General features: G+C 50.5%; 2 protein-coding genes across 3 annotated transcripts in view; one reads left to right on the forward strand and one right to left on the reverse strand.

Annotated features, from left to right (window-relative positions):
- Nucleotides 1–3,782, reverse strand: part of ECE1 (endothelin converting enzyme 1) — a 73,551-nt gene extending 69,769 nt beyond the window's left edge. Inside the window, exon 1 of one of the 2 annotated variants that reach the window (XM_083453888.1) lies at nt 3,620–3,782. In XM_083453888.1, the coding sequence (XP_083310014.1) occupies nt 3,620–3,622 (3 nt within the window). In that variant the 5' untranslated portion in view covers nt 3,623–3,782. Of the gene's footprint in view, nt 1–3,413 lie in introns of both variants that reach the window. The other variant, XM_083453891.1, reaches the window with a different exon arrangement.
- An 8,411-nt stretch (nt 3,783–12,193) lies between these two features.
- Nucleotides 12,194–23,848, forward strand: part of ALPL (alkaline phosphatase, biomineralization associated) — a 61,997-nt gene continuing 50,342 nt past the window's right edge. The window contains exon 1 of the mRNA XM_083454045.1: nt 12,194–12,365. The gene's annotated coding sequence lies outside the window, so the exon portion shown is untranslated. The remainder of the gene's footprint in view (nt 12,366–23,848) is intronic.

The following is a 23,848-nucleotide window of genomic DNA, read 5'->3' on the forward strand; positions in this document are numbered from 1 at the left end:
ACAAAAGAAATGCAGCGAGTCTGCTCTGAGCAGGACAAACCCCTTTATCTTAGGGAGCCCCTGGAAAGACAAGCCATGGGAAGTGACGTGTCCAAAAGATACAGAGAAGCCCTGGAAGGCCCTTTTTTCTTTTGCAGGAAAGCTCTGCACAGACTGAGCTACGAAATTTGCAGGCAGCTACTGAGCAGCAGCCCCAGATGTCAGGCTCTGAGTCTGCCCCCCCCCTCACTGCATGCAAACCCCACCACTGTTTGGTTTCTCCTTGGCACAATACAAACCCACGTCAACAAACTGCGTCAGAGCTCAAGGGTTGGGGGTGGGGTGGGGGTTGCTGATCTTTCTCTCCTGCTTCTCCACCCGCCCTTTCCTCGCAAAACTAACTCATCCAACTCTTCAATCCGGGGGCGCGATAGGCAGGCGACTCTTTCTTGGAAAAGCAGGCCGCAAAAGTGGCCTCGCCGGGGGCTAGCCTCTGCCCTGCATCTGCAAAACAGCCTCCCTTGCTAGGAGCAAAGGTCACCAGGCAGGCAGGCAAGCAAGCAAGCAGGCAGGCAGACTCCCCACCACCACCATCACAGAGAGGGGGCAGCCTGAGCAACAGCCGCCATTCCTGGGGGTCTCTGCTTGCAAGGAGGGTCAGCAGCCAGCCGAGCCCACAAACCTGAGAAATGTTCCTGGGACACACAAATGCACACACCGCAGGACTCCACACTCTGACGCATGGGTGGGAAGGCAGATTTACAGCTGCCTGCTCGTTTTTTTATAAACAGCTGCTCTGACTTTTTTTTTCATTCGTTTCTCTTTTAAAATAAATTCGTTTTTAAAATGTCACGGTTACCGAGAGGCTGCTCCTGCTGTTTCAGGAGATTTACAAGAAGAGAATCTCAAGAGCGATTTGATTTTTTTATTCTTACTCCAGTATTTTAAACTCTTCCTTCCTTGCAATCCCTTTGCAAACTCTCCTCTACCCTGTCTCAAAATAGCTTCCTGAGTTGCCTTCAAAGGAGGAAAGTTAGAATATAAAGCTGGGAGCCTTCAAGGCCCCTCTCTTTCCTCGGTTCCGGTCACTTGGAGGGCCTTCCACGGCGAAGATCAATGAGAATAGAAGGTCCAGGGAATCACATGCCCATTTATAGAAAGGTATCCCTGGAGGTTCTTCATCATATTCATACCCCAACTTTTCTCCATGCTCAAAGCAGTATATCTGTAGCCACAACAAACCTGAAAGGCCATAGTCCAACACTCCAGAACAGCACTCCTGAACCTGGTGCCTTCCAGATGTTTCAAACTACAGCTCCCATCAACCTAAGCCATCTAGGGCTATGGCAGTGCTCTCTGGGAACTGTAGTTCAAATTTACCTGGACGGCACCGAGTTGAGGAAGGCTACTCTAAAACCTCAACAACTGCAAAACCTCTACATTTGTCAGAAAGCTATAACAGCACGCCACTTTAAAAAGACAAAAAATGCCATTGTTTCTCAGCGAGAATTAACCTAATTGGTTTCTGTCATCAGGCTAAGCCTCAAAACGCTTTGTGACTGCAAGTGTCCTTTGTTGCCGTCCTAAGCAAAAAGCGGAATGCTTTAAAAACCCTCGATCCGTCAAAACACCTGAGTCTACTCTCTGCAAGGCTATTCAAAACCTTTCATGCAGACTCACAAGTGCTGTTTTCCTCCCAATCTTACAAATGTGACATTTTTGCACAGGGCATGCGGCCGGTCCCAAGGCCAGACTCCGAGACTGCGACAGGCGGGACTGACCAGAACTGTCCTTCCGACATCCTGGCTGCTTCTGTCTCAACAGATGTTAGGACATGGTCTTGAGGGTGTAAGAGCAGGCCAAAGGCATGTCAGTTTCACCCAGAAGTCAATATGGACAGCTGCATATCCCTGCATTGTGGGGTTGGACTAGATGATGCTCAGAGACCCTTCCAACTCTTATGGTTCTATGGTGCCCATCACCATCACAGCACCCGTAACCCCGAGGTTCCTGACGACTAGGGCTGGGCAATACCTGGCTTTCAACACTGTGATATATCACCAGCTAAACATCGCAATATACCGATATGTCACGATGCCTGAAATAAGGATGGAGATCTATAGAGGAATTGGCTGGCTTGACGGTTTTCCCCACATTGTGATTTTTGCAGAGCACACACATCATGTTTCATGACATATCACCAAGTCAAAAATTATGAAACTAGCATCCCAATATGGACTTCAAACCAGTACGGGATGATATATTGCCCAGCCTTACTGACCATCCTAAATTATCTTGTCTTCTGGGGAGGGGGGGGGCTCCTTTTTTGTCTGCACTTTTGCTCATGGGGGGGGGCAGTATCTCAGCACTAGCAGCTTTTCCTTCTGCAAAAATGTGCATTTTGGGGCGTGCATGACATTTGGAATGACTTTTTCCAAATGTGCTCCCTGGGTTCCCCCAAAACAGTTTGGGGTGCCTTGATTTCCAATTCCATGCACACATATATTCAAGGGCCAGAAGACCCGACAAGGGGCAGTGACGGGTGGGAGCAGGGCCATCTTATTCATAGGTGCTAGGGGTGCGGGGCACCCAGGCACTGGGCTCTCAGGGGCACCTGGCCGTGAGTCTGGTGCCCGAGAATTGAGTCCAGGGAAGAGCCCGCCTGTCAGTCAGAGCACCGCAGCGGGATCTTCTGCTGCGGGCGGCTCTGCACCATGAGTTTGGGGGTGACCAAGCCAGCGAGATGCTGAGGCGGCCGGCTGGCTCTGCCCTCCTGCGTGCCTGGGACTGGGCAACCTGGGGTGGGGGCGTGCATCTTTGCACCCCGGCGCCGCATATGCTTAAGACAGCCTCGGATGGCAGACACGGCAAGAGGGGAATCGGGTCACCAGGTCAACCTTATAAAGTTGAAGAGCATATATTTAAAGAAGAGAAATGAGCAAATTAAGTTAATAAGGATATGCAGCTGAAATTAAAAATAAACTCAAGGAACTGCAGAAAAAGGGGGAAGGAAGTCAAGTTTCGAAATCTCAAAATGATTGCAAAATTAGTGAAATGCACAAACCTTCAAAGCATAATTGATTTGAGTCGGGAGGGACCCAAGGGTCATCCAGTCCAACCCTCTGCCATGCAGGAAACATCCTACAACCAACCTGAGGGCCGCAGAGACCTGGATGCGGTCCCTCTCAGCGGTTCTCCAGCTGTGGGTCCCCAGATGTTGTTGGACTACAACTCCCATCATCCCTGAGCTCTGGCCTTGCTAGCTAGGGGTGATGGGAGTTGTAGTTCAACAACATCTGGGGACCCACAGCTTCAGAAAGGCTGCAAAGCGGCACCGGGGAACCGGCAAGTGGGATGCGGAAGCGGGAGGCACCCTCCACTTGCCGCCGCTGCCTCCCGCTCCTCAGGCATTCAGAGATAGACTGCTGCTGCACCTGGAGGCTCTCTTTCCGCGCAGGCTTTGCTAGGCCGTCTCCCTTCTCGCCACCCGGAGGCTCCTTCTCCGCCTGGGCGCGCTGAGGACTAGCCGTGTGCCTGGCGCTCTCTCGGGCTGCCTGCCCGAGCTCGGGCGTCCGGCCCCGACCGAGGCCTCGCGGCGGCCTGGCCCGGCGCCCTCTCTCCACCCCGCGCCCGGACTCACCATGGCGGCTGCGCGGCGCTCGCCTCCCGTCCCCTCGTCGGCCTGGCCGGGCAGCAGCTGCGCGCCAAATGAGCGCCGCCGCCGCCGCTGCTGCGGCGCCTCAGCCCGGCCGGAGGAGCGGCGTGCCGACGGTCCAATGGCGACCGGACGGGAGGGAGCACCTGGCTCCGCGCAGCCAATCCGCGCCCGGGGTTGGGGGCGGCGTGGGCGGGATTTCCTAGCCCGGGAATTAACCCTTTCCTCGTTCCCAGGTGCGCCTCTGCAGGGAGGGAGGATGCCGCCGGGCTCCCGACTCCCATCATCGCCGTTTTAGTACGCAGTATATCAGCTCCTGGATATCTGATAGAATCGTAGGGTTGGAAGGGACCCCCGCAATGCAAGAATATGCAGCTGTCCCTTGCGGGGATCGAACCTGCAACCTTGGCGTTGCTAGCGCGACGCTCTAACCTACTGAGCTAAAGTATTTTAAGATACTCCATTGCTCTTTTAAAATGCGCTGGGGAGGATTATTGGGTTCTTGTTTTTGTTTTTATTATGTGTTTTGTGTTTTTATAGTGAGATTTTATGTTGTGAAGCATCCTGAGACCTGTGTTTATGGAGTGGAATACTATATTATTATTGTTGTTGTTGTTGTCGTCATCATTATCATTAATACTTGAGCTAAAAGGTTTTAAAGTACATTACAGTATTGTAATTATTTCATGATTTTTTTTGTAAGCCATTTCAGGTTTGCTGCTGTTGTTTTACGGCAGTTAAGCTGTATATAAATGTTATGAGATAAATCAATCAATCATCCCTGACCCCTGGCTGGGCTGACAGGAGTTGGAGAGATAGGAACTACAAGTCCCATCATTATCCCTGCTGGCTACGGCTCCCCCATCTCTGAACGTGACCCTCACTTGCCTGTACCTCCATTGCAGTCCTTGGCTTCTTCTAACACTGGGATGCGAAACATCTGGCCCACCACATGTTAGGACTACAACTCCCCTCCTTATCCCTTTGGCCATGCGGGTTGAGCCAGACGGGTGTCAGAGTCCAAAAATGCATCTGGAGGAACGCAGATGTTCCCCATCCCTGTTTTAATCCCAGAGTGGAGAACACCTGCGGCTTTGCAGATGCCCCTGGATTTCCCATCACTATCCCTGCCCATTAGTCATACTGGCTGCTGTGGATCATGGAAGCAGGCCTCCAAAAACTTCTGCATAGCCACAAATATTCTCCATCACAGCCATGCCCTCTCCCCCCTTTTTTAATAATAATAATAATAATAATAATAATAATAATAATAATAATAAATAGCTTTTTTCAGCACACAGAATCAAGCTGTATCTTCCTTACAGGGGTTGTGTTGCTATGAAGATAAAGAAGGGAGATATTTCACACTTCTTTCATCTTGAGCCCCTTAGAGTGACAATATCTTCCATGAATTTGCCAAAGCTTGGGAGGATTATTATTATTATTATTGAAACGAAAGAAAGTCTGAAGAAAGGATTGCAGTGAATGTTTTCTGTTTGAATGTTTTCTCTTCAGTTGCAATACACTGGATAACTTTGGAGAATTCATTTGACCGCTTTATCGAGAAAGCGCTGGGTGGAGTTGTGCAAATTCCACATGGGGGGTGGCGGTTTGAAGTTGGGATGGAGAGGTGTTTCTTTCCTCTCAGAATCCTAGCTGGGCTCATTATTCAACATCTTTATCAACGACTTGGATGATGGACTCAAGGGCATCCTGATCAAATTTGCAGATGACACCAAACTGGGAGGGGTGGCTAACACCCCAGAGGACAGGATCACACTTCAAAACGACCTTGACAGATTAGAGAACTGGGCCAAAACAAACAAGATGAACTTTAGCAGGGAGAAATGTAAAGTATTGCACTTGGGCAAAAAAAAAATGAGAGGCACAAATACAAGATGGGTGACACCTGGCTTGAGAGCAGTACATGTGAAAAGGATCTAGGAGTCTTGGTTGACCACAAACTTGACATGAGCCAACAGTGTGACGCGGCAGCTAAAAAAGCCAATGCAATTCTGGGCTGCATCAATAGGAGTATAGCATCTAGATCAAGGGAAGTAATAGTGCCACTGTATTCTGCTCTGGTCAGAGTGTGTGATTTTAACTATAATTATAAAACTGGAATAAAGCGAAGGGGGAAACAAAGAGGGGGAGATTCTAGCAACACGATGGCCAATTGCTTTTGGTGTTGACGCAATGCACCTTATTTACAGAGAAGAGACAGATGCAATTCTGCCTCTTTCCCCTTTTGCTTCCTCCTGGAACACCCCCCCCCCCACTTGGTGGTTTCTGGTTTCTCTGGTAATCAAATCAGTCTAAGCGCGTTCTGTTTGCAGAATGGAAACTGCTCTCTTTCCGTTACAGATAGCAACAGGCATTGTGGTACCAAACCACTTTGAACGCAGAGCAGCCCTGCCAGCACCTTCGCCCACAGTTACCTTGATAGTGTCACTCCCCCCCACAACCCCCAATTTATGACATGATTTTATTTCTTATACAAATACTGAGACACACTGTCGCTCCCTGCCATCGGTATCTGCAAATGTCTGGCTCGTGTCAGACTACATAGAACCTTCATTCTCAATCATGACAGAACTCGCAGGTGGAAAATACTTTTATTTTTTACAAATCTTCATTATTTGCCAAGGGAGCCTTTGTATGATGAGTGAATACTTTTAATATCCCTTTGGAGCTGCACTGGATCTTGGTACTTTTGTCCTTCCGAGAGGCGACATTTTGTGCTTTAATTTTTTGATGCTTTGTTTTCCTTTTTGCTATTTTTGCACCTTTTGTCGATGTTAATATACCAGTTTTTAAAATGAAAAACCCACAATGAAATGAAACCTGCTGTTCGATCCGCATTGAGTAACAACTTCTGTGCAAATCTGATACCGAAGCAAAAAAGGGGGTCAGAAAACCTACAAGGGCACACCGCCCCCTTTTTTTTGGTGGGGCAAGCCTGCCAAGGAGATGTTCTTGGGGGGAGTGTGCCACTGCTTCCCCACCCCACTGCAATTCGTAAGCATCTCCAGCTCGTCCTAAAAATAACCCTTGGGTTTTATAACTGGTTGACACAAGACGTGCAAACAGTTTAATGACTTGGTTGGCTTGTGAATGTCAATATTAATACTGACTGTGGAGTCAAGGTGGGCTTGTGATGGTTCGGTCGAAGCTGGGACTTGCCTCATGGCCTGTGCCCAGCGTGGAGCCTGACTGGGATTTTGGGAAGAGGTTGGGCTGGGGGAACGAGAGATAGACTAGAGAGAGGAGGAGAGATGGCGGGCAGCCAGCCCAAAGATGCCCTCCAGATGTTTTAAACTCCTAAAAGGAGGAGGCAGCGATACTTCTGAATCCCAGTGGCTGGAAACTTTAGGAGGGGAGAGTTGGTCTTTTGCTCAGGTCCTGTTTTCGGGTTTCTGGTTGGCCCCTGTGAGAACAGGATGCCCACTTTGGCCTGATGCTCGGTCCAGTATACCTGAAGGAGCGTCTCCACCTCCATCTTTCTACCCGGACACTGAGGTCCAGCACCGAGGGCCTTCTGGCGGTTCCCTTCTGCGAGAAGCCAAATTACAAGGAACCAGGCAGAGGGCCTTCTCGGTAGTGGCGCCCACCCTGTGGAATGCCCTCCCATCAGATGTCAAAGAGAAAAACAGCTACCAAACTTTTAGAAGACATCTGAAGGCAGCCCTGTTTAAGGAAGCTTTTAATGTTTAATAGGTTATTGTATTTTAGTGTTTTGTTGGAAGCCGCCCAGAGTGGCTGGGGGAACCCAGCCAGGTTGGCGGGGTATAAATAAATTATTATTATTATTATTATTATTATTATTATTATTATTATTATTATTCTTCTGCAATGCTTTTCTTATGGACTGGTGGGAGATGTAGACCAAAACATCTGGAGGGCATCACATCAGAGAAGTCTGCTCTGGGAAGAAAATGGAGGCAATAAAGACCCGGTTGCACTTATCAGCTCAGGGAGTCCCAGAATCTGCAAGGATTTGCAGGAGAGCAGGGAAGCTTTGAGCAAATCCCAGCCCTTCCTCCACCCAGTTTCCTTCTCTCTTTCTCTTTCCATCTCTCTCCTGCTGTAATCAAAACCAGACCACCATCATTACAAGCGACATGTTCAAATATATAAAAGGATGTCACATAGAGGAGGGAGAAAGGTTGTTTTCTGCTGCTCCAGAGAAGCGGACACGGAGCAATGGATCCAAACGACAAGAAAGAAGATTCCACCTAAACATTAGGAAGAACTTCCTGACAGTAAGAGCTGTTCGACAGTGGAATTTGCTGCCAAGGAGTGTGGTGGAGTCTCCTTCTTTGGAGGTCTTTAAGCAGAGGCTTGACAACCATATGTCAGGAGTGGTCTGATGGTGGTTCCTGCTTGGCAGGGGGTTGGACTCGATGGCCCTTGTGGTCTCTTCCAACTCTAGGATTCTATGACATTACCCCTCTCCGGTTTAAAGGAAGGACCAATCTGAACAACAATTCAGGAACAGCAGGGAAGCCACAGTATTTTTGTCGCAGAAAATTTAGCTTTGACACAAGTTCAGGATGAGTTGGTGGACGTCCAAGCAGAACGGGTCTTGCGTCTGCAGAAGTCCCGGGTTCACAGATATTTAGCCACCTACCCAACCGTCCTACCATTGTCAAACCTCCTTCTGCAAGCCCCTTCAAGGTTAACAACAGGGCGACTTTAAAAGCTGCCTGGACAGCTGGAAGATCCAGATTTAGAGCAGCGAGGGAGGGGGAGAGAGAAAGGAGTTTATTTGTGCCAAGGTTCAATTCCACACCACTTTTTTTTTTTAAGTGTCAGAACACAATCGTGGAACTTGTGAAAAAAAGAAGAAAAGAGGGCTTCTAGTCATGTGCAGAGTGCACCCCAACTGATTAGCCACAGCCCAGCCCAGTCTGGTGTTGTGCATAAGAATGTTGGCGTAGGACCTGGGAGAGCCGGGTTCGAATTCCTATTCAGCCAGAGAGTTCACTGGGTGGCCTTGGGCCAGTTACTGTCTTTCAGCCTAGCCTACCTCCCAGGGTTGTTCTGTGGATAGAAGGGCAACTGTTATTAGAAGTATCTGGGGTCTTTTGCAGCAGCTGCATCCAACTCCAGCTGTTTTCTCCCCGAATCTCTCTCGGCAACCCCTATGGAATGCTCCCTGTACCCAAATAGGTAGAAAACAAGGTACAGCAGGGCTGCCTCTGGTGGTCCTTTGCACCGTACTGGCTGAGGCTGATGGGAATTGTAGTCCAAAACCTTTGGAGGGCAGATCTGGAGCAGGAAAATGTCACTCATTGGAGATTTCTAGGAGCAGGGCAGATCAGGAGATTCAGTGGCGTAGCGTGGGGGGTGCAGAGGGGGGCAGCCACACTGGGCGCAACATCGGGGGGGGGGGCACACTCGCACTCGCAGCTCTCTGCCCCTACCTGGCTCACTCATTCTCTCTCACTGCAGTGCTGGCTGTGCAAATCCGATCCGAGCCGCCGGGTCACCGCCCACTGTGGAGGGGAGGGTGCCAGGCGTGCGGTGCGGTGTGGAGAGAGAGAGAGGGACTATCTGGGGGAGGGACAGTGCAGCGGGGGTGGGGGCACAAATTACTTGCCTTGCCCCGGGTGCTGACAACCCACGCTACGCCACTGATGTGATGGGCTTTGGGCTTTTCAAACAGAAGCGGCTTGCCCTGTCTTTTCAAGGGTGGTTATGGAAGCAGCCCAGGGAGTTTTAAAATGACACCCCTGTATATTTTCACACCCACTAGGCGTGGGTGTGCGTTTCCAGCCTTGCATGCAGCTTGGCTCACTGGCGCGAGTGAGCTGTTTGCAAGTACCACTCTGGTTCTGCTCTGGGACAAGACCAGCCCTATATATTTTGCTGCCTGAGGGAAACGGAGAAAGGGTGGCGCCGTTCGATGCTGGTGATGAACGCACCCAAAAGAGCACTTTAGGGGACCCCGGAGAGGCCATGGGGCAGTAGAGGGACCTGGCTGGAGGGCTCAGGATGAACAGCTGGGGGTTGCTGTTGCAGTCCCCTCCACCACACCCCTGGATCTGTGAGGATGCTGGACTGGATAGGCAACTGGCCTGATCCAGAAGGGCTGTTCTTATATTATCATAGCACCTCAGCCAACTCCCCCCCATTTTAAAAAATATTTCTTTTGCAGCCCCAGCGCTGCCGTCTGAGAGAAGAGACCGACAGCGCTAGGAGGTGGGGGAACGTTTATTTGCCAACACTGCAGCCTGCTGGCCAATGCTTGGAACTGCAAGAGAGAGAGATCCTAGCAGAAGCTGTGTGTGTGTTGTGCTGTGCTGTGCTGTGTGTGTTGGCCCTTGACACCTGCAGTTTTTAGAATTCCTCACATAAAAAAATATATTTTTAAACTGCTGCCCGGTGGAAATCTTTGAAAGTCAAACAACGGATGAATCGGCTAATGTCTCAGCAGCCCTGCTAATTATTATATTTTTCTCACCATGCTGTTTTCTTCAGAACTAAAATTCCTTGTGCCTTCTTGCCAGCAGGGAGCAAGCTGTGAAGGTTCTCTGTTAATTAGTTACTCAGCTGCTGTTTTGCTTAAGGTTTATCTACCTTAATGTTTGATCCCAGCTTTTTGATTCATTAGTTATGCTGCTTGGTTATGCCTTGAACTTTAAAAAAATAAATAAATGGAAAAGGCTGGGATATAATTGTTTCAGATAAAGAGGACATGGAATTCTCTGTCTGGCCCTCTTTGTAGATATAAAATGCATTCTGCTGGACTGGTTACAATCTGTTTTATGCCATGAATTCACCTCTCAGGTTCTTAACAGGTGTACACACACAGAGCGCTTTCTCAGGTTACCTGTGATTGGGGGCACACCCACCAATCCTGTAGAGCTGCCCCCCCCCAATTTAACTAGTCTATGAATGAAATAGGCAAAATCAGAAGTGGTACAGTGATTGAGACACCGCTCTGTATACCATATTTTAAAAAGAGTATTGTTATATTTAACTTATCAAAGGTGGGGAACAAAAATTGAATCAAATAGTCATTGCTTTTTTTTGTATTCATGCTAAACAAATATACATTTGGAATATGGTTTGGTATTTGTCAGTTTAATGACAAAACCAAATTATTGCTGTTGGTTTTTCGTATTGAGAATTTTGTCATTTTATCTTTTATTTGTAAACCGATTTGAGGTTTGTTTGTTTGTTACAGTCAAGTAGTGCACATAAATGTTTATGAGGCGAATAAATAATAAATATATATCCTCTGTATATCAGCACATCAGTTCTCAGCCCCAATTTTACATGTCTGCTGCATTGCCACAGTTCAGACCGTGCTCAAGGCAGCTTGCAACATGAAAAAAAACAACCACACAACTACAATATAACAAAGATAATCACAAACAATAAATAAACATTATCTAATTACTAGGAGCTGATGGAGTCTCCTTCCATGGAGGTTTTTAAGCAGAGGCCGAAGGGCCTACCTGTCAGGGAGGGTTTAGCTAATAATAATAATAATAATAATAATAATGTTTTATTTATACCTCGCCCTCCCTGCCCTCAGGGCGGCTAACACCAGTAAAATTACAATTACCAATAAAATATAAAATAAACCAATTTAAAATTCAGGTTAAAATATAGTTTAAAATAATTTAAATATAGTTTAAAATGTAGCCTCATTTTAATAGTAGCTCACAGATCAAAACCATAAGGGGAAGGAAACATAAGGGTCAGACTGAGTCCAAACCAAAGGCCAGGCGGAACAGCTCTGTCTTGCAGGCCCTGCGGAAAGATGTCAAGTCCCGCAGGGCCCTAGTCTCTTGTGACAGAGTGTTCCACCAAGTTGGGGCCAGTACTGAAAAGGCCCTGGCCCTAGTTGAGACCAATCTAACCACCTTGCGACCTCTGAGGTGTTGTCATTTGCGGACCTTAAGGTCCTCCGCGGACGAAGACTGGGGAAAGAGCACCAACAGCTGAAATTGATGGACTATGCAGAATTAGATAAACTAACAGGAAGAATTCGAAACCAGCAGGACCAGCGATTCACAGAAGACTGGTGTAAATTTACGGACTATTTGAAATGTAATTGTGATGATCAGAATACGTTTGTAGGTTTGCAAGACGCTTTGTGAGGTGAATTATTTGAATTATTGCAAAAACTGGTAAAGAGGAGAATTGTTAGTTAAGATAATTAAAGGCAATATGAATTTAAGAAATGCATAAGAAGTGGTTAAAACGGTGGATCATCAGAGGTGCTGATGGAAGTCCAAAAAGATTGTATAAGAAGTGAAGTTTTGTTGTATGCATGATAAGTAATATGTTAAAATTAATTAAAAAAGTATTTAAATAAAACAACAACAACACCCGCAGCAACAACACTCTGTCGGGGCCTGGGGACGCTGCCTTTGGGGTCTGAGCTCGGCTCCTTCTGAATGCCAAGCAGCTGCTCCGACGCTCAGCCCCGCTGGAGACAGAGGAAAGGAGCTGCCTTTTCGTTCCCGCCCGGCAGAGGGCAGCAGAATCCCGCCTGGCTCTTGCGATGGGGCAGCAGCCCAGTCCCTTTCCCTTCCCAGCCAAGAGGGAGGGGGGGGGGTTCAGTGACTGACACTCCCTGTCCCCCTCCCTCCCTCTCCCCCTTTAAAAAGGCCCGCGGGGCCCTCCGGCGATGCCCGCGCTGCAGGCAGATGGTGCCGGCGCAGTGAACGAGGGCAGCGGCTGGAGGAGGAGGCGACGCGCATCAGAGCTGGAGGTAAGGCTATGGGGACAGGCGCCCCCCAGGGAATCCCCCCTCCTCCGGCCCCCTTATTCATCCTCCGGACAAGGGGACGCTTTTCTCTCCCTCTTCCTCTTCTCTCTCTCCCTCTCCCCCCTTCCTCTCCCCCCTTCCTCTTCTTTCTTTCTTTCTTTCTTTCTCTCTCTCTCTCTCTCTCTCTCTCTCTCTCTCTCTCTCTCTCTCTCTCTCCCGGGAAGCAGCAGAGCCGCTCCTCTCCCGAGCTCCTTTCCCGGACCACAGCCCCCCTGCCCAGGTGCAGAGTGCCTTAGCTGCGGACTCCCTGGTTTCAGCGCGCCGGGAGACGAGGGGAAGGGGAGGCGAGAGAGATGATCTTTCGCTCCCCCGCGAGGGGTGGTCCGCGGTGGAGACAGGTGGGCAACGGGGGTGGCCAAGCCCCCCTTCAGCTTCCTCTTGCTGCCAGCCGGGATGGGAGCTTCTGAAACGGATCCGAAAGAAAGGGCTGTGGCCAACACTGTGGGCTGCAGCGCGGAGGGGGCGGGTCGGCAAAAAGAAATAAATTACAAGGAGGCAGCTTTAAGGGGGGGGGGGTCAGAACACAGCCGGAGCTCTTACTGTGGATTGAAGGGAGCTCCGGGTGAGTCTTTGCTCTGCTGGAGTGCAGTTCTGCACGGGGTCCGGTGCAGAAGATTCCTTCCACACGGTCTGCTTCAGGTGGAGATGCCTTTTTTGCGCCTGGGACCTCCTTCCTGCGACACTGGTGCCCTCCCACTGAGCTATGCTCCTTGTAAAAGATTCTAGTCCTCATGGTTCCAAAGGAATTTGAAGAGGAGCGCAGGGAGCTATGGTCCCTCTCAGCCCTAACTGGAGATGCCTTTTAGGATTTAACGGGGTGTGTGTGTGTGCAAAGCTGGGGATCTGCCGCTGGGGGACAGCCTCCTTGCCCCCACCCCCTTTCTCCCCAAGCGCCTCTGTGGGGCAGAGAGATTTCTGGCATGGTGGCTGCGCCTTCAGTTCCTCCAACAGGTCATTTGCGTCCAGCTAGGAAAGGCAGTTTCCTCCTTCCACCATTCCCCCAAAGTCAGCAACCGTCCCCCCTCCCCCTCCCCATCTGCGATGCATTAGGAAATTTATTCCTGCACCGGACATTGCCTTCCACAATATTCCTGCACTGCATTTTTGGCTTTCAATAGCACCTACACCCAGCAATGTGGTTTCCAAGAACGACTGAAAAGTTTTTGCAAAGGTACCGTCTCCTTCGTGGTGGCAATTTCATTGCCTCAGCTGTTTGGGTTTGGGGGGGTTTGGGGGGGGCGCCCCATTCTTTGCAGGAGTTTCCTTGCATGGGGCTCTGTCAGGTGACCTTATAATCCAGGCCAGGCAGCGAGACTTGAACCCAGGTCTCGCTGCGAGAGGAAGAGAGGCGTGAGATTCAGAAAAGGGAAGAAATGCAAAACGGAAGAGTAAAGCGTGCTGTGAGCATGAAACAAGGTGAAAAATCGCCCCCAAACTGAAAATAAATAAACGAGGGACTCACAACAGGGAAGAATGTCCTCAAACATTTCAGTTTAGCCGTCTGTCATGGATGCTTGAAGTTCATGCATTGCAGGGGGTTGGACTAGATGACCGTTGGGGAGCCCTTACAACTCTAAAATTCTATGAAAAGGCAAGTAAGGGGGGGCACAACAGAAGTGTATAAAATTCAGGACGGCATGGAGAAAGTGAAGGGAGCAAAGTTTCCCTCTCTGTCTCCTTGACACTGAAGAACTCCAATGGAATGTTTTCAGATTCAGGACAGATGCCAAAGAGTCCTTCACTCAGCACATAGTTGAAGTATGGAACTCACTGCTGCAGGAGGCAGTGATGACCGCCAAGGTGGATGGCTTTAAAAGAAGATTGGGCAAATGTCCAGGGAGGAGAGGGCTATAGCTGGGATGACTTTGCTCTGCCTCCATAGCTGGATTCAGGAATGCCTCTGAATCCCAGTTGCTGGAAAGCACAGAATAATTATAACCACGGCCCCCACAGGCTGTCCTTAGATGTGGTGTGTGGGCAAAACTGAAGAATTGGTGGCGGCGGGATGGGGGGGAGGAGAGGCAGGGGGAGAAGCCCATTTACAAAATGTGTCAAGTTCAAATGGGGGGAGGGGGAGCCCAGCAATTTAGCAAACGCATAATAAATTCAAAGTCACGAAAGAAAGCAGGCAGAATGAGGCAGCCGCCTCTGCTGGCCAATCGGGTTATTGATGGCTAATTCTCCCTTTCCCCAAATCTTGTAAGACCTTTGCAACTGGAGTGTGTTTCATCTGGCGGTTGCCACTAGCCTTATCAACCCAGGAGATGTCAGGTATGGAATGCAGTTCCCAAGTGCTTAAATCCACTCTTTCCTTTGTCGCTGCAACCCGCCTGTAGGGACATAGGTAGCTGCTCTTATTCCAAGTCAGAGCACAGGGTCCATCTAGCTCAGGGTTGCCTACACTGACTGGCAGCAGCACCCTGGGGGTTCAGATTCAGGGGTCTCTCCCAGCCTGGAGATGGCATTGGGGAACTGAACGTAAGATATTCCTGCCTACAGGGCCCTCTGCCACGCAGCTCTGATCCTTCCCGGATATGTTAAAATCATTTCAGTGTACACATGCGTCCCCTTCTAATATCGTCTAGCACTCAAAGCAAGTAAGAGGTCTTAGAATTGTAGAATCAGAAGGGACCCTGAAGACCACCTAGTCCAGGGGCCAGCAAACCTTTTCATCAGGGGACTGGTCCACTGCCCCCCAGACCTTGTGGGGGGCCGGACTATATTATGAAAAATATAAATACCCTGCAAGATGGTCCCACAGCTGCCTCTGGAGGAATGTACTCTGCACGCGCTCAGGAGTGCATCTCGGCGCCAGTGGTGTAGCGTGGGGGGTGCAGGGGGGGCCGGCCGCACCAGGCGCAACATCTGGGGGGGCGCGCTCGCACTCGCAGCTCTCTGCCCCTACCTGGCTCACTCTCTCTCTCTCACTGCAGTGCTGGCTGTGCGAATCCGATCCGAGCCGCCGGGTCGCCACCCACTGTGGAGGGGAGGGTGCCAGGCGTGCGGTGCGGTGCGGAGAGAGAGCGAGGGACTATCTGGGGGAAGGACAGTGCAGCGGGGGGGGGGGGGGCGCAAATTACTTGCCTTGCCCCGGGTGCTGACAACCCACGCTATGCCACTGCTCGGCGCTGCCCGCTCACCGGCATTGTTGACGAGCAGCAGCTGCTCCATTGGCCCATGCCCGCAGAGCTCCCAGGCGCCCTGCACCATGCGCTGTGGCCTGTCGTCCAAGGCCAGGTTGGTGGGCAGGCTGTGCACGCAGAGCGCCAGGCAGGTGGCGCGCAGCTCACCCCCCAGTTGCTCCAGCACGGCTGCCGAGCACGCCTCCAGCAGCAGCACCGAGCTGGGCACCAGGTGTGGGGCCAGCAGGCATGCCAAGCTCCGGCTGAAGCCCCACGATGTGCCCATCCTGATGCTCAGACCCACTGCCTGCCCGCTGGCCTCTCCATCCATGGCCACGCTGGGTTTACCTCAGTGCGCAGGTTTAGCTGCCCAGTTGAACCTGCGGTTTGCTGCAGCCAATCCGAAGCCAAGCCAGCATTGCAGAAGTCAGTCCCTGCGCAGCAAGGCGTCCGCAGCTTCTTTTCAAGGCGCCGGTTTAGCTCAGTGCAGGGGCTGACTGAGTGGGCGGCAGGGTCTGCGGGCCGGATTTACAAGCCTGGTGGGCCGCATCTGGCCCCTGGACCGTAGTTTGCCGACCCCTGATCTGGTCTAACCCCCTGCAATGCAGGAACTCGCAGCTGACCCATACGGGGATCGAACCCACAACCTTCGCATTATCAGCACCATGCTCTAACCACCTGAGCTAAGCTGTGCTATATGATTCCGAGGCAGCATAGGCTTTACTTGGTAAATCAGGCCAGGGCGCAGGGAAGGTTCTTAGCAAGCCAGGGGTTGCCTGATGATGCCGTGTGATTACAGGGTTTTAAAAACAGGCTTTTACTGTAGACTCCTTGCCAATATGTTCAGGCTTATCTGTACCTTGCAGTTTTGCGAGCATCCCTTGCCTTCCTGATCTCATCACACCGCAGCCACAAGACCCCTTGATATTATATCTCAGCTCGCAAATGTATAACTAGCTGCCTGGACTTGATATAACATTTCTGCTCTGTCATCCACCCGTGCCCTGTCTTATAGCCTTAAAGCGCATAGGTAAAGGGACCCCTGACCATTAGGTCCAGTCGTGGACGACTCTGGGGTTGCGGCGCTCATCTCGCTTTATTGGCTGAGGGAGCCGGCGTACACCTTCCGGGTCATGTGGTCAGCATGACTAAGCCGCTTCTGGCGAACCAGAGCAGCGCACGGAAACGCCGTTTACCTTCCCGCTGGAGTGGTACCTATTTATCTACTTGCACTTTGACGTGCTTTCGAACTGCTAGGTTGGCAGGAGCTGGGACCGAGCAACGGGAGCTCACCCCATCGCGGGGATTCGAACAGCCGACCTTCTGATCGGCAAGTCCTAGGCTCTGTGGTTTAACCCACAGCGCCACCCGCGTACCTTAAAGTTCATAGCTTCCCACAAAGAATCCTGGGCACTGCATTTAGGAATTGTAAGCCCGTGAGGGGTGAGCTACAGTTCTGGGAATTGTTTGGGGCAAGCCGTGTTCTTAGTTGTTGGATGGTGTGTGCATACAGCCAGTTGATACTATAACTCACTTAATACCTTCATATCCCTCGTATGGTGGGTTGCAGTGGCTCTGGCGAGAAACCAGCAGCAGTTTCCGCACAGTGTATACCCTTCACAGAGCTAAACCTCCCTTCTTTTGCATGTCAAGGAGCAGGATGAGGTTATTTCATGGCTTTAGATACGCCAGATTTCTCTCTCCCCAGGCCCAACACCTGTGCTGATTTTCAGATGGTCTCGACTTTTATGCTTGATGCTGGAATTATCTTTGTAATCCCACCCCCTTGACGGGCAATCATGCAGCTATGCTATTGCATGTTTCGTTGAACTTGGTAATAGGAAGGGCTGTCCCGTGGAAGAGCTTGTTTTCTGCTGCTCGACAGGATAGGACTCAAACCAATAGATTAAAAGGACAATACAGTGGTACCTCGGGTTACATACGCTTCAGGTTACAGATTCCGCTAACACAGAAATAGTGCTTCAGGTTAAGAACTTTGCTTTAGGATAAGAACAGAAATCGGGTTCTGGTAGCGCAGCGGCAGCAAGAGGCCCCATTAGCTAAAGTGGTGCTTCAAGTTAAGAACAGTTTCAGGTTAAGAACGGACCTCCGGAACGAATTAAATACTCAACCCGAGGTACCACTGTAAAAGAGATTCCAACTAAACTAAATATTGTGCTGAGAGTTCTATATCCCATTATAATTCTCTTCTCAGTGGAATAGGGATGCTGGTGGTGCTGTGGTCTAAACCACCGAGTCTCTTGGGCTTGCCGACCAGAAGGTCAGCGGTTCGAATCCCCGCGATGGGATGAGCTCCCGTTGCTCGTTCCCTGCTTCTGCCCACCTAGCAATTCGAAAGTACACCAGTGCAAGTAGATAAATAGGTACCGCTGCGGCGGGAAGGTAAATGGCATTTCCATGTGCTCAGGTTTCCATCATGGTGTTCTGTTGCGCCAGAAGCAGTTTAGTCCTGCTGGCCACATGACCTGGAAAGCTGTCTGTGGACAAACGCCGGCTCCCTCGGTCTGAAAGCGAACTGAGCGCTGCAACCCCATAGTCGCCTTTGATTGGACTTAACCACCCAGGGGTCCTTTACCTTATCATTTAAGATATGAGAGGAGCCAGAGGCCCTTTCTCACAGAGCACAATGTTGGGGGGAGTCCTCTTTCCAAGCTCTGTCTTGTACCCAGTTCCTCCTAAGCTAGCCTCATGCTGCCTTCAGGGATGGTGGAGAATCTCGCCCCCATTTCCAGGGCTGCCCTAAGATTCAACTGTCCATCCGGTTGGATTCTGCCTGTGGAATTGGGAGTGGGGAGGATGGTGAAATGCTGCCCTTTTTGTCTCAGTCAGCAAAATGTCTTGGACAGGCCCTGATTCTCCCGTGCTCAAAGTTAAGGCTGCAGCCCCTATGCATACGGCTGTATAGCACAAGGCTTACTTCTAAGTCAACCTGGATTGGGTTGGGCTGTGACTCAGCTGCAGTGATCACAGCTGAAACATGTCGGGATTCCTTCTGTGTCCTTTTGGAGCCAGATCAGCGATGAACGAGAGCGAGCAGGAGACCTGGGAAGGGCACGTGGAAGGCTGGCAGTGCACTCTCCCGATCAATGCAATGTAATTAAAATGTTAAAGCGTGTGTGTGTGCTCTTGCATGCAAGAATTATCCAGGCTGCCCTCTGTCACTCCTTCACCCCTTTGGCACTGAGTGACGTCCTGCTGGCCACTCGCGGCAAGGTCTGCCGATGCCTCCAGGGGCCTCTTCCAGTGATTATGGATTTAAAAATAAAAAGAGAGAGGGGCTGGGCTGGGCTAGGAAACACTTCCCAATTTCAGCTTCTCATTTTTCCAGTCAAATGTTAAGTCTTCACCAAGGCCAACTATCCAGACTGGTCCTGCATGGGCCAGCAAAAAGCCAGGGAAGTCCCCAAATAGGAGTTCCATCACAGAAGGAGCCTGGTTTGGCCAGGATCTGGGTGCTGTTGGAAAAATGGATTTTCTACCTGCATTTCAATCGGGGTTTTAGGCCCGGTTTGGGCACAGAAACTGCTTTCGTCGCGCTGTATGATGACCTCCATCAGGAGAGAGACAGGGGAAATGTGTCCCTGTTAATTCTCCTCAACCTCTGAGCAGCTTTCGATATATTCAACCATGGTATCCTGGAGCTGCTATCTGAGTTGGGGTGGGTGGCACTGCTTTGTGGCGGTTCTTTTGTGGCGGTTCAAGAAGGACACTGACAAACTGGAATGTGTCCAGAATAGGGCAACCAAGATGGTCAAAGGCCTGGAAACGATGCCTTATGAGGAACGGCTAAGGGAGCTGGGCATGTTTAGCCTGGAGAAGAGGAGGTTAAGGGGTGATATGATAGCCATGTTCAAATATATAAAAGGATGTCACATAGAGGAGGGAGAAAGGTTGCTTTCTGCTGCTCCAGAGAAGCGGACACGGAGCAATGGATCCAAACTACAAGAAAGAAGATTCCACCTAAACATTAGGAAGAACTTCCTGACAGTAAGAGCTGTTTGACAGTGGAATTTGCTGCCAAGGAGTGTGGTGGAGTCTCCTTCTCTGGAGGTCTTTAAGCAGAGGCTTGACAACCATGTCAGGAATGCTCTGATGGTGTTTCCTGCTTGGCAGGGGGTTGGACTCGATGACCCTTGTGGTCTCTTCCAACTCTATGATTCTATTCTATGATTCTATGATTTTCCTACTAAGTCGGTCATTCCCAGAGGGTGATGCTTGGGGAGCAGGGGCGAACGAAGGCGTCGTGACACCTGGGGTGGGGCGTCGCTACATAGCAACACCGCACATGCGCTGTACATAGCGGCTTGCCGGCACCGCCACTCCAGCGCCGTACAGACAGTGCTGGGATCCTTCTGTTGCTGCCACGGCCGCAAATGGAAGATCTTCTACAGTAGTGGTGACAGAGGGATCCCACCGCTGTCCGTACGGTGCTCGAGCAGCACCGGCGGCAAACCACTATGTACAGCGCATGTGCGTCATCGTTGCGTACAGTGCTTGTGTGGCGTTCTGCATCGTTACGTACAGTGCATGTGTGGCTGAAAAGCACTCCCCAACAATGGCGTCGCAACGGGGGGCGCTGTGCCCAGGGTGCCATGTCTGGGAGGTGACAAGAAGGCACCCCGCGGGGGCTTGCGGCAGCGTGAGCAGCCATCGCACCACTGCAGCCGCGAGCAGAGGGTCCTGGCACCGGCGGAAAACCACTATGTACAGTGCATGTGTGGGGATGGGAAGGCATGTCCACCTTACCTCCTTATTCAGGCTACTCACCCACCTCTGTATCACATCATGAACTTTCAGAAACAACTTCAGCCTTATGAGCAAACCAGGGAAAGTCCATTCTTTCATATTCCCTGGAACATGTGAGTTTAGCCCAGTTCCTCTCTCAGCCCAACCCTTCTCACAGGGCTGTCCTGTGAGACAAAAGGATCAGAACTATGAGGAACTATCTGACTGCGAGAGCTACTTATGATTGCACAAATTGCATGGATATGTGCCAGTGGAAAAATGCGAAAGAGGCACCAGATGTCCTTCAAAAGAGAGAGAGAATGATATCATTTCTCTCCGACCTGCCCAAGTTCACGAGCAATTTGCCAAATCATAGTGAGGTTTTGCCGTCCATCCACGCCCTCCTCAAGGGGCACAGTCAGTGCCAGATGAGGTTGGCACAGTTCTAGGCAGTGGAGGGTGGAGGCCCTGCTCAGAGCTTGTGGGAAACCTCTCTGGGCTTTCCTGGTTCTTTCATAGTCCGTCACCAGGGTTGTCCACAGAGGCGGGGGAAGAGTGTGCATCACGAGGGGAAACCTTGGGCAAGAGAGGAAGGCCATGGCTTCCATGGGCTTCTGCATATTATTATTATTATTATTATTATTATTACCCCGCCCATCTGGCTGGGCTTCCCCAGCCACTGGGTGGCTTCCAACAAAATATTAAAATACAGTAATGCATCAAATATTTAAAGCTTCCCTAAACAGGGCTGCTAGGACTTGCTGATCAGAAGGTCGGCAGTTCAAATCCCCGCGACGGGGTGAGCTCCCGTTGCTCGGTCCCAGCTCCTGCCAACCTAGCAGTTCGAAAGCATGTCAAAGTGCAAGTAGATAAATAGGTACCACTCTGGCGGGAAGGTAAATGGTGTTTCCGTGCGCTGCTCTGGTTCACCAGAAGCGGCTTAGTCATGCTGGCCACATGACCCGGAAGCTGTACGCCGGCTCCCTCGGCCAATAAAGCGAGATGAGCGCCGCAACCCCAGAGTCGGCCACGACTGGACCTAATGGTCAGGGGTCCCTTTACCTTTAATGCATCAAACATTAAAAGCTTTCCTAAACAGGGCTCCCTTCAGATGTCTCATTCAAGGGCAGAAGCAGCCATTTGTGGAATGGGGAAGTTCTGCTTAATCTAAGGTTACCAGATTTCCCCCCAATGAATCTGGGGACACTTTTCAACTTCAGTTGATTTTGTATGGGGACTGATTTGTAAATCCGGGGACTGTCCCCAGGAAATGAGGACGTCTGGTAACCTTTGCTTAATCCTCCTCTCCAGGATCACCTCCCCCCCCCCCCAGCCGACGTCTTTGTTGCAAACTTCTCAAGGGAGTGCCAAAGTTTTGTGGTGGTTGGCAGCAGGTGCTGGGTGTGGTGAGAGCAAGGCCTCTGCTTTGCATGCCTTCACATTTCCAGTTGAAATGTGGGTCTCTGGTCTGATGAGCTCTGGCTGATGGTCAGCGTAGACTCGGGTGACTTTAAAGGGTGGCTGGGAGGAAGAGGCTACTAGCCCCAATGGCTGGGCTCTGCAGTGTGGTGCTGGTGGTCAGCAAAAGAGGTTTAAAGACTCTCTCAGGGAAAATCTTTAAAATGTAGGATAAACACCGACAACTGGGGAACACTGGCCTGCGAGCGCTCCAACTGGAGAACAGCCTTTACCAAAGGTGTTATGGCTTTGAAGACACTCGAACTCATAGGAGAGCCAGTGTGGTATAGTGGTTAGAGAACTGGACTAAGACCTGTTAGACCAGGCTTCCTCAACCTCGGCCCTCCAGATGTTTTTGGCCTACAACTCCCATGATCCCTAGCTAGCAGGACCAGTGGTCAGGGATGATGGGAACTGTAGTCTCAAAACATCTAGAGGGGCCAGGTTAAGGAAGCCTGGTTAAGACCTTGTTTATGGAAGATGATCTTACTTGGCTAGGAGGGATCGCAGAAGAAGAAGAAGAAGAAGAAGAAGAAGAAGAAGAAGAAGAAGAAGAAGAAGAAGCTCTGAAGTCTCTGCAGTCAGAGTCAGCGATGCATCCGACTGCCAGTTGCTGAAAGCTGCTGGAGGGAAGGGTTCCTCTCATGGCTAGGTCCTTGCTTGTGGGCTCCCCACTGGGGCATCTGGTTGGTCAGGGTGAGAACACGAGGCTGGATCCAGCAGCCAGGCTCTTCTTAGGATCTTATGACTGGCCTTTCCCTGACCTGATGCCTTCCAGGATTTTTTTGGGACTACAACTCCCATCAGCCTCAATGGAATTTTGCGTTTCTTCAAACAAAATGTGCATGCTGCTTAATTGTAAGCAACGGGCTGTGCGCAACTGAGTCCTACTCAGAGTAGGCTCATCGAAATTAACAGGCCCAAGATAGCCATGCCCATTAACTTCAATGGGTCTACTCATTGCGTAACAAACCCATTTCCTCTAAGCCAGGCTTCCTCAAACTCGGCCCTCCAGATGTTTTTGGCCTACAACTCCCATGATCCCTAGCTAGCAGGACCAGTGGTCAGGGATGATGGGAACTGTAGTCTCAAAACATCTGGAGGGGCGAGTTTGAGGAAGCCTGCTCTAAGCCAGCCTTTCTCAAGCTGTGGGTCCCCAGATGTTGTTGAACTACAACTCCCATCACCCCTAGCTAGCAAGGCCAGAGCTCAGGGATGATGGGAGTTGTAGTCCCACAACATCTGGGGACCCACAGCTTGAGAACTGCTGCGTTGCAAAGAATATAAAACATACCTTGAACCTGTCAATAAGAATCAAAGTTAAAGGCACTTGAAAAAAAAAGCTAAGCACATAAATTATTTGCTGAGGAAAGGATCGATTAAAAGACATCAACCCCTACGCATCTGCCGAGGCAGAATTTTTTTTAGCAAAAATAATATGGTGAAGATCCATGGGCAGGGAGTTCCGAGGTGCAGGAGCTGTTCCACTAAAAAAATAAGGAGAGAGAGCTACGATTCATACAGCTGTGGTGTCCTAGGAGTTGTAATCCAAAACTTCTGAACGACACCAGTTTGGGGAAGGCTGGGGTAGGGCGTAATTGTTATTGAGGTTTTTTTTTTGGGGGGGGGGGGAGATCTGTTGTGGGGATGCCAAGGAACCTGAGAACCAGTGCAAAGCGATAGCAAGAATGTAAGAGGGACTTGGCTTCAGACCCCTGCTCACTCAGGAATAACTTTGCCTCAGTCGCCGTGATACCGCCTGACTCGCTCCACAGGCTCATTGTGAAGAAGATAATCTTAGCCCAGGCACTGCCAAGCTCTGAGCTGCTGGGAGGAAGAAAAGTTGGGAGTTAACTTTTCCAGCCAAAAGGAGAGAACAAAAAGCAGCCTTCGGAATCTCCAAGGCAAGGGAGAAGGAGCTGTATTGAGAGGACGGGGCCCTTCTGCCCATTTTACAGCTATTACTGAGGCAGCCCATTAAAGCAATTTTAAAATGCCTGTGAAGCCAGGAATAATGGGCCGCCGCTCAATGACAGAGGCCCTGCCTTGCATGCTGAAGGTCCCTGGTCTGTTTGGGTGACCCTCCCTACCTGAAACTCC

This window comes from Podarcis tiliguerta, assembly GCF_965153285.1.
Source record: "Podarcis tiliguerta genome assembly, chromosome: 8".
NCBI lineage: Eukaryota > Metazoa > Chordata > Lepidosauria > Squamata > Lacertidae > Podarcis > Podarcis tiliguerta.